The sequence below is a fragment of the Dermacentor albipictus genome, chromosome 7, assembly GCF_038994185.2.
Source record: "Dermacentor albipictus isolate Rhodes 1998 colony chromosome 7, USDA_Dalb.pri_finalv2, whole genome shotgun sequence".
Lineage (NCBI taxonomy): Eukaryota > Metazoa > Arthropoda > Arachnida > Ixodida > Ixodidae > Dermacentor > Dermacentor albipictus.
Genome location: NC_091827.1, coordinates 48,440,732 through 48,451,074, shown reverse-complemented (window position 1 = coordinate 48,451,074; position 10,343 = coordinate 48,440,732). Strand labels below are relative to the sequence as shown.

Sequence of the window (10,343 nt, the reverse complement as noted above, 5' to 3'; positions counted from 1 at the left end):
CTTGGTTGTCTCGTTTCGTTCCCTCATTCTTATTAGCGCTAATTCGGCAAAAATGTCATTAGTGGGTCATTGATTGAGCACACATCAACATCAACTTGAATCACGGATTGCAACTGCAGTTATGATGGAGGCCAATCGCTGAAACTATAGATGTCTGAAACCGCTTGAAGAACGCTGCGCCATGTCGAACGCGCAATTTGTGCGAACTTTCCGAAATCGAAACCAAACAAAATAGTATTGGATTAATTTTTAGACATAGTGGCAGTGGTTACCTTAACTATCTCATTTACAAACGATCATTACAGCTGTAATTTGACTTTCGCAGGGCTATTGCTTTCGCAACAAAAGTTTTTTGAACAAGTTAGTGGCACTTATCCACCACGGGGTGGCGGACGCTCTCTTCAGACAACTCCACGCAGCATTTCGGTGGATGCCGTGGACAGCTGTTTACTCGGTTTGTGAGCCGTTTATTTCGGAAGGCAGGCGCACGGCCTCGACACCGGCACCATGGTTTTAGCCGACTTGGGCCGCAAGATCACCAACGCGTTGCGGTCCCTAAGCAATGCGACCATCATCAACAAAGAGGTGGGTGCCTTCCTCCGACCAACGTCGACGATGGCTCTCCGCTCCAAGGCCTACTTCAACGTCGTGCCGGCCTGTAAAAAGAAACGTGGCTCTTCGTGTGTCGATCTCGGATTCGTGTCGTGTAAACCCACGTCGGGATGTGTTTAGAGAACGCTGTGTGAACGTGTGCGCGCGTGTGTGTGACGTAGCTGCAGTGGACATCAAAAGTTGGGGGCCACCGCTGATGTCCGGTCCATGCCGCTGATTCTGTTGCGTGTGCGTCGCGCGTATGACAGCTGGTCCGGTCTAAAAAGCCAACGAATCCCTGCCGGCCGGTGGTTAGATGCAAAAGCGTAGGCACGGCCCAGGCTGCAGCGTTTGGTTTGGAAACAATGCCGCTAGTCAAAACGGGCAGCGTTGTCCCCGGGCCCTTGGACGTTAATAACGGCGCTGATCGTACGCGATAAAGGAGACAACTGTAGTCTGAAAGTTGGTCAGTGAACGTTATCCTGATTTTTAGAATGTGACTGTAACCGCAGTTCGCGTTTGCGCGGAAGTGAATGGCGTGTTTCAACCTGCGTGCGCTAAAATGGGTCAAGTGTGCTAATTTGCATAGGCGCGTCGCGTGTTGTTTGCACGTCGCAATCACGCTCGTCGTAACTGGTGTTGTTGTAATGTGTTGGTTTCGCTTTGCAGGTTCTAGATTCTATGCTAAAGGAGATATGCACGGCGCTTCTAGAAGCTGATATCAATATCAAGCTCGTTAAGCAGCTCAGAGAAAATGTCAGGTGAGTTCAAACACATGGACCTCGACATATCCACGCCATATCGTGTTTTCATTTTTTATTTCTTTTTCTTGCATCCATTCCAAGACGCTCTTAATAGTATTGTTCAGGTTGATATTATGTGACTGTTGTAGTGTTTTTCGACATATAATTGCTACAATCTCATAGGTGACCTAATTGTTTTTGCTTTTATTGCAAGACCTGTTGCATGTGTCAAGTATCAGTGTGTTTAACGTGTAGCTCCCAACGTGTCCTTTGCACTTTTAACATCATGCCAGTGAACTATGATGTTGTGAACATGCAACACATACTTGAAAAACACACCAGTCAGAATTTGACATTGCCAAGAGCTGAAGTGCAATTACCAAAATGTTTCCTCTAGCATTTCATCGAGTTTGGTTCAGGTGTTTGCTTTATAAGGACATACCTGTTGCTGCAAAAATTCTTCTGTTTTTCTTCAAAAGGTTCCACGACTCACGTTTTGAGCCCTCAGTTCCACATAAATTGCAAAATTTCCATGTGCAGCATTTATTATCTTTGAAACTTCACTTAATTGTACCACCCAAGACATTTATTTAATATATATGTGCCGTGTGGCCATCAGATAAAGGGGACACGGGAGTGCATAGCATGTACGAATTTCTGGCAACATTTGCAGCAGATAGATGCATTATGGTGGCACTTGCAGCTAGTTCGCCAGCAGTGTGAAAGACACACATTAATGTGTCCCGTTTAACATTTGACTGGACTGTAATTAATTTTGCTCTCTTTTCCAACATTGCAATTTTTCTTGTTCTGCATTCAAGACTATTCTTGCATTGCCTGTAGTTACCTCTATTCTGCATCTGTTTTTTTAGTGGCATGATTTTGAGTAGAACTGAGTAGGGACCATCTGTAAAAGTGGGCTTTGTATATTGCATTCAATACTATTACTTTCCTTGTTTCTAAAGAGACTGACATCCATGTTTAAGAAATATTTAATGTAGATTGAGATTACACACCTGCAACCTGTCTTTTGTCAGCTCACAGACATCTCTAAAGCACACAAATCTGTTCACAGAATGGTGAATTATATTTAAAGGGACACTAAAGGCAAATATTAAGTTAAGCTAAAGTGATAGATTAGTGCTCGAGAATCTCTAAGACGTCAATATTAACGCGAACAGAGCCTTAATAATTGAGAAATTGAGGTGCAGAACAAGGTTTGAGACTTCCCCAGGACATTCAAGTACTTGTCCAATGACGAAAGCACTCCTCAGTTAAATTCTAGCACTAGTACTCAACCACTTATTGCAAAAAACATCCTTGCATTGTATTATAAGATGAAATAAAATGCTTTCCCATTTCTATTTCATTTTTAGAAAACAGAACTCATTGAAAGCACCCTTCACAATGACGCAGGCGGTCGAAAGGTTTCGTTTTCGCTCAGCTCTGCACCATCCACGCTTCCGCGTTTCAATAATTTCATTGTCATGTAGTGCTGCACTGGTTTTGCTGGCTCGCGAAACTAGCACAAGCTGTGAGCAGCAGAGAATTCAACTTCCATGTGATGTTGCGAGATGCCAGAACGGTCTACACCACTTGACCAAAAAGCAGCTGCAGTGGCGAATCTACCGCTCAGTCTTGGCTTGGTGCCGCCGTCTGTCGGACGCCGTTTTACTCTCCGACGGCAGCAAAGAGTGGTGATGGCGTATACAATGTCACTTCTGCCTCGGTTGGATGGCGGTTGATTTGAATTTCAAAAATGGTATTCGGACTCTTCAGTTGCAATTGTCTCGGAAACTAAGTCTTCTCTTCAAACACAAGCGTTGCGAGGTTTCTGGAATGGTATCTAAACAGTCCACGCAGACTTAGTATTTGCCTTTAGTGTCCCTTTAATGGATTCCTCTAGTTACTTCCTTTCTTCGATTTAGCCCCTCAGTATTTGCCACTGGGCTCTTGGCCAATCCTCCAGAATGGGCGAATCCCACTATGTACAATTCCTGCATGCAACGTGAAGATGTAACATTGGCTCACAAATACCTCTGAAGCACACCGTTCTAATAGAGTGCTTAATAATGTTTCAGAAATTCTTTGATTTACTTTACTTTCGTAATAGACGTGGAGCAGTGTAATATGACACGGACTAAAAATAAGAAAGACACGCACACAGCGCTAGCTTTTCAACTATCCAAATCCAAACCAACTAGCCCCCTAGCAAATTATTTTACTTTCTTTGATTTAGCCATTCACTATGTGGTACTACTGGGGGAGTGCCCGTTCTCCAGAATGGGTATGACCCACTGTGATTCAAGAGGTACAGAATGCCTAAATGTTACTTGCTACATGTCATACTATTCTGTGCGCACACCTGTCATAACGAAATTGTATGCATAGTCGTTAGGTGTGAATAATTAACTGCTTTACTTGAGCTTCGCTTCACATAGATTCCAACATGTACGTTGGCTCTGCATGAGTCTGAGTGTTTCCCGACCTTCACACTTGCTAAGTGTCATCCCTTCATGTGCAAGAAGCACATGGTAGAATTCTGTAGAACTTGGGAAAATATGTGTCACACACTCTTCGAATTCCATAGTACCACTCTGAGCCACTTCCTATTATTCGCCTTTTGTCTTGCACTGACATTTGCTAAAGGTATGAAGGCGTCTGCAGGTAATTATAGAAAGTTGCAGCAGATGTTTGCACGCTCCTGCAGATCTGTCATCGACATTGATGAGATGGCAGCCGGGTTGAACAAGCGGCGGATGATCCAGTCTGCCGTGTTCAAGGAACTCGTCAGGGCAAGTTCACTCGAAATAATTTGTTCTTGCACTCATTGGTTGCTACTTGGGAAAGCCATTTTAGTCCACATAAAATAGAGGCAAGACTGTGATGTTGGGTTTTGTGTCCTTTGTGTCTGACTTATTTGCACTAAAAATGGCTTCCTCAATTTCACTTAGCCTGTGTCTACATTGTGCTATGAGGAGCAAATATGTGAGAATGGATAAATTATTTGCCTGACACGTGCTGTACCGACTTTGATGAGGTTTGTCGTGTTTAGAGGAAAAGAATTTGAATCTAGTGACTGCAGCAAGCTGATGTTCTGTCCAGATCACCCATATTTTTTTGCAAAAATTTTTTTTTTAATATTGCAAATGGAAAAAGAAAAAAGAACCTCCAGTACCAAGTTGTCAGCTGTAACTCAGCAATAAAAATAGTATTGAAATTCTGTAAACTACACCAATTGAGACATCTAAACTGGACAAAATTGATGTATTATGCACGGCTCTAAAACGTACCACTAATTTGTAAGTGGAACTTCTGCAAAAGCCTCGCAAACATTGTAACGATTTCACTTGAGCTGTAAATTAATATATCAAATGTTTCCGCTTTAGATGCTCTAACAGATGCAGTGGCAGAAATGCGATGGTGCAGATTTGTAAACTTTGTGCAGGTCAGTTTTTTAAACTTGCAGATTTTAGGCAATTTTCGTAAAAAGCTTGGAAGTACTAAACCAACATTCTGCTTCCTAGAGTTGATGGAGTTTAACTTTCTTGCTCAAGTGCAGCACACGTCAGTCAGATCGTCCTGAGGTTGTGCCATGAGTGCATTTTACCTGTACTATGAAAATAGGAGTCAGCCCTGAGCTAAACCTTCCTCTTAAGATGTAACGGAGCTTCATAACCAAATTGTGGTTTTGGCACGTGAAACCTCAGAGTTCGTGACATAACTGATTTTTCTCAAGCTGGAGCTGATGTCTGTTCCACTACTTCTTTATTGTACCTGCGGCACCTCTTCATGGCATCTTTTGACAAATTTAACTCTGCCTGTGTCTAAAATGAGCAAGGCTGATCATTTATGTAGCCGAGGTGCAGGCACTACCACTGATTATCTTTTTTTTCTCTAGACTTTTAAAGGATAAACTGCAGCAAATAGTGCCATTCCACCTCTGGGGCTCAATTGCTTTAAGAGGCGGTCATTACATAGTGCACATATTCGCAGAATGTGGTTATATAAACAACAAAAGTTACACTCGTTGTCTATACTATAATCACTTTTGGGGAACATGCTGGCAATGCAGAACCGGTACCCTGTTAGTGCTAATATATTATAAATTCCAAGACTTGCATGCCAAAATTACAAACATAGAAAGGCATTAGCACTCGACTAATTTTCCCTTAATATCCCCAAAACATAGGTACATGTAACACTTGTGTATTTCACAGCATATGTTTTTTTGTTTCGGGGACCACTGTTTTAACACCGAGACTAGTCTCCACTTTCTTACTGATTGGACAAGACCTCTAGGTCTGATAGGCATCTATCCTGCGTTTGCAGTGCGTTTGCCTCAAAGTAATGAATTAAAGAGCTAATTAATTAAACTTAAATTAATTAATCTTGCCATATTTAGTGCAAGCAGTGTCTACTATAGTATAAGTAGGGCGAGATAAGACGCTAAGGCTTGAATAACCACCGGCTGCAGTTCGGTCTCGTAACATTTGACTGAATTTTAAAGCCAGGCTGTTGGTTTTGGGCTTCATTTCTCTGCAACCGAAGTGCAGATGGTGTTGAGATAGTCCTTCACCTGTGCTGCTTGCTGAAATTTCCTCATGAAACAAATTGAATGGCCTCTTGCAGCAGTGTTGGTAACTTTTTACGGACAAAGTCGCTAAGTCGCAGCCCAAAACACTCCATGTTTAGTGAAAAGCAGCTCTTTTGTGACAGCCTTCACTACTTCTCCTCAGGGTCGTCTATGCAGTATGGTGATGCAATAAACATTATTATTATTATAATGATGATGACGACTTGTTTGAAATGTTGTACTATGTTCTAGTTGTTCCAGGCATCTTTTTCGTTATTTTTTAAACTATACTTTTAAGCTAAGTGGTGCAGTGGTGAGTCAACAGTCAAGATGTAGAAAGGAAAAATAACCCCTGCTTTTCTAAAATGGCATCATATCTCACAATTATGCATTGCCTAGAAAAGCAGCTTTGATGCACCCAGATGGCTCACTAATAACATCTTCTGTATGTCTTTAGAAGTAGTGAAAAATAAAGGTGCATATGCGGAATTTTTAGGATAAAACAGGGCTGACACATTGCGTGTAGCCAAACTCCTGTGACGAAGATTACCCGAGCAACTTGCTGGCGATTTATGTCACTACATAAGTGACTAAAATAGTGACAAGAACTCTAATAAGGCAAAGTTGTCGTTAAGGTTAAATTGAGCGACTTTCTCGCTATCTTACGAACACTGTCTTGATGTCGGCAGATGAAAACTTCAGGGGTTGTATTTCGTAACTATGCATTTCATTTTTAAAATTTATTTTGCCCTTCATAATTGGCTCAGACGCCAGCACGTCACTTGTAATGTCAGAGTTCGGCCTGGTAGCATGGCAAATGATACTAAGAGAGCGGTAAATAAAATACATTTAATGGAATATATTCCACTGTCCATTCTTGATAGTGACAGGCATGTGGGACACCTTTTAATGTGACAGCATTAAGAGCCCCGCATCGCAAAAAAAATTCGGCGTCCCCTGCGGTGTCCAGCATCAGACGTCATCTCGGCAAAAAGATTTTCAAACCACCCATACCCACGCCCTCCATGTGGCACAAGAAAATTACAGAACTAATTGTATTTCTCAAGCTAAAATATCTTAAAACATCATGACGTATGACTTACACACAACCTACAAACATGATAGCGTTGGAGTGTAATTTGAATACATGAGAAAACATAATTCTGTTACACAAAAACTCAAACGAACCCCTTTCCTGCATTTCTACCATCCATAGACCGGCCACAGCGTCCGCCATTTGTGCACACCGGCACGCGATTATCTCGGAGTCCACGGAGCGGCGCGCCAATTTCCTTGAAACACTTCCAGATGGCGCTCATCTCTGCCGCATCGCAGCCTACACAAGAGGCCGCGTTTCTACCAAAAGCCCACCTTTATGTATAGCATCCCTGTGAGCATTTCCCAGTTACATACGCTGCAGTTACTGGGAAGCATGAAAAGCAGTCAGAGATCTTTGAATGCTACTGCGTTCCACTCTTAAAGGCGAAGCTAAAGTGTCCTCCAAATTTTTATCAATGTGATGCGAGCATTTTCTCACAAGCATTGTTTAAGCGTGGTCGTTTCTTGTTGGCAGTTGGTGGACCCCAGCGTCAAGGCATGGCAGCCGACGAAAGGCAAGAACAACGTCATCATGTTCGTCGGCCTCCAAGGCAGTGGCAAGACCACGACGTGCACAAAGGTTTGTACTTGTCACCTCATTAATTCCACTCACGTGCGCTGCAGCACATTTCATTTCACTTAGAGGCTGTGTCGGTACACATGAAGAGAACTGAGAACTTAATTGAAGGCTTGCATTCTTGGGTGAAGACCGAAATGGCACTTATGAATGGAACAGCAGCACACCACACATGAGCACGACTAGCAGCCATTATGTTAATTTGTGGTGAAGACCTACATGTATGCAAGGATGCCTGCACACTATGTAGTCCACTTTATTAAAACAAAACCTCGCCTAATGGGCAAATTGTTATGCAACTGGATTTTCTCCATTACATCGTATAGTACCGACCACTGGTAAAGAGAATGCTTAATTATAACTCAACATAACATCATTTCTTCGTTCCTTCATCCTCTGTATGAGAAAAAGTAACTGATGGGAAACGTCTGTGATGTTATTGGGTGCAGGATCACTCCAGAAGGAAGCAGAAGCAGCACGCAGATGCACAAACACACATCAGACTTATATTGACGCACATAACACATAGAAAACGGCGAACACACACACGACAGTTCCCCAAAATACCTTCTAGACGACATGCAGCTATATATGTACTATATGTATTGGTCAAATGTGATCGGCCTACAGTTCAGGCGGAAGCACGTGTCGGAGACGTCGTGAAAACGATGTCGGCCAGCAGGGTCGGACCGCCTCGCGGGGCTACAGTCGGTGTACCGGAGCCTCCGTGTGCCCAGTTTCCCTCCAGTGGGGTTTGCTCTCGGGAGCCCACAGCAGCAGCCACCGGTTCACGTCCACAGCTGGCGGGATAGCCCTGTGGCCGCTCACCCGAATGCTCGTTCACCCAGGTTCAGGACCGCCAACTCTCCTGGACCACTTGCCCAGTGAAAGAACTGGGCGAGGTAGCCTTTCAGCGGGTGACAGCGTTGATTCGGGTGTATCGTAGTGACGCAGGCAGCGATAGCTCCTATGAGCCAGACGCCCATCGAAGAAGCTCTTTTCCCTTGAACGCCGAACCTTGCGCGCTGCTCACATCACGGGCCACACTCTTTCGCGCCACGCTTTTCGAGGTGCCACTGTCAACGCTCTGAAATCGGTGTCGATGATGATGATGGCTCTCTCGCGGGTACTTGCAAAGAGTCAGTGCCCTCTTCGCCACCGCATGTGCACTGCCTTCATATGTTTATGCTTCCTACTTCCTCGTACCATATTATCACAATGTCAAACAAGCATCCATTGATGCAGGCAAGATTATTCTGCAGGCATTCATGCAAAATGTGCATCTGTAGTCAGCGCTTTATGTTATCACCATTGTACTTGCTATAGGAGTCTACGAGTCTTGTCTGTGGCCTTACTCTAATAAAGGGACACTAACTGTATTAGTAAATCACCGTTCTTCAATACCCAGAAAAACTACTCTTATTGTAGACAAGGCTTGATGGCGACACTGCCTTAGAGTTTCCGTACCAGTTCACTTTGACGTCATGGATATTGGACGGCATCTGCCTGTGCCTTAGTAACGTTTTGACTGGTAAAGATGGATTATGTTGCATTCTAAAGTAGCCATAGACTCAGCTTGGCAACGTTTGAAAGCTTTTGCTGCGACACAATAGCTGAAATACAAGAAAAGGAGTACTTTGAAATTCGTGACCTCATACTGACATACGCACCATCGATGGGATTTTGGCATGGAATTCCAAGGAACAGAAGTTTGGCCTTCATTTTCTGTTCTAGTATCAACCACTTACAAGTTTACTAGAAAAGAGTTTAAAAAAAATACTTGATTAATTGAAATTGAGTTTAGCACTTCTCTTTTAGCGTCCCTTAAGATGCACCTCGTTACTTGCTTCCAGTTAGTGCATTTTCAGTGGCACGAACATTGTTCCATGTTTCTGACACGCAACCAGCACGACGTCTTCCTTCGTGTCTTCATTGTTCTGTAGCCTACTCGCCTCTAACAGTGCATCCAGCTTAGTCGCTATGGTGTTGCACTGCACTGCTCGAGGTTGCGGGGTCAATCCCAGCCAAGGTAGTCGCATTATTATGGGTGCGAAATGCAAAAATGCTTGTTTACTGAAATTCAGGTGCACGTTAAAGAAACTCCCAAGTGGTCAAAGCTAATCTGGAGGCCCCACTATGGTGGGCCTCGTAATCGTATCATGGTTTCGCCACATTAAACCCTTCAATTTAATATTTTTATTTTTGTTTGTTTATTTTTTCTTTTTGTGGGAAGTAAGCCAAGGTACTTGGGTCTCTTTTGTCTGCAGCTGGCCTACTATTACTTGAAGAAAGGCTGGAAGACGTGCTTGGTCTGTGCCGACACCTTCCGGGCCGGTGCCTTCGACCAGTTGAAACAGAATGCAACCAAGGCGAGGATACCCTTTTACGGCAGGTGAGCAACCGCGTTTGTTTATGCCGCAGACGTACGCACTGTATGCTTTTGCGTGTAGTTCATGCTATAACGAATTGAAGTAGTCTTTCAAATAATGTTGTCGACATGCGCGATCGAGACTCCCATCAATTAGAAACTACATATACTGTTTTCGTAGCTGTGTTTGACTTATTTGCATTAAAATAATTCCGAAGAGCCATTGTGTGGTGGCACACTGATTCTTGTTTGAATAATGTAGCTTTTTGGTTGCATTACAGAATTGCAATGAACCCTTATAAGCTATTCTCAGCATTCTTTGTTCAAATCAAAAATTAATTCTGCATAGTTAGCGTATGTTTCTTACATTTCGTCTTTCCTAATAATGCT

At 43.3% G+C, this 10,343-nt stretch overlaps 1 protein-coding gene across 1 annotated transcript in view; it reads left to right on the top strand.

Annotated features, from left to right (window-relative positions):
• Positions 1–376: 376 nt before the first annotated feature.
• The window catches only part of Srp54k (signal recognition particle 54k), a 31,096-nt gene continuing 21,129 nt past the window's right edge, over positions 377–10,343 (top strand). Inside the window, exons 1-5 of the mRNA XM_070522214.1 lie at positions 377–585; positions 1,261–1,352; positions 4,045–4,129; positions 7,484–7,588; positions 9,853–9,977. Of these exons, the coding sequence (XP_070378315.1) occupies positions 508–585; positions 1,261–1,352; positions 4,045–4,129; positions 7,484–7,588; positions 9,853–9,977 (485 nt within the window). The 5' untranslated portion in view covers positions 377–507. The remainder of the gene's footprint in view (positions 586–1,260; positions 1,353–4,044; positions 4,130–7,483; positions 7,589–9,852; positions 9,978–10,343) is intronic.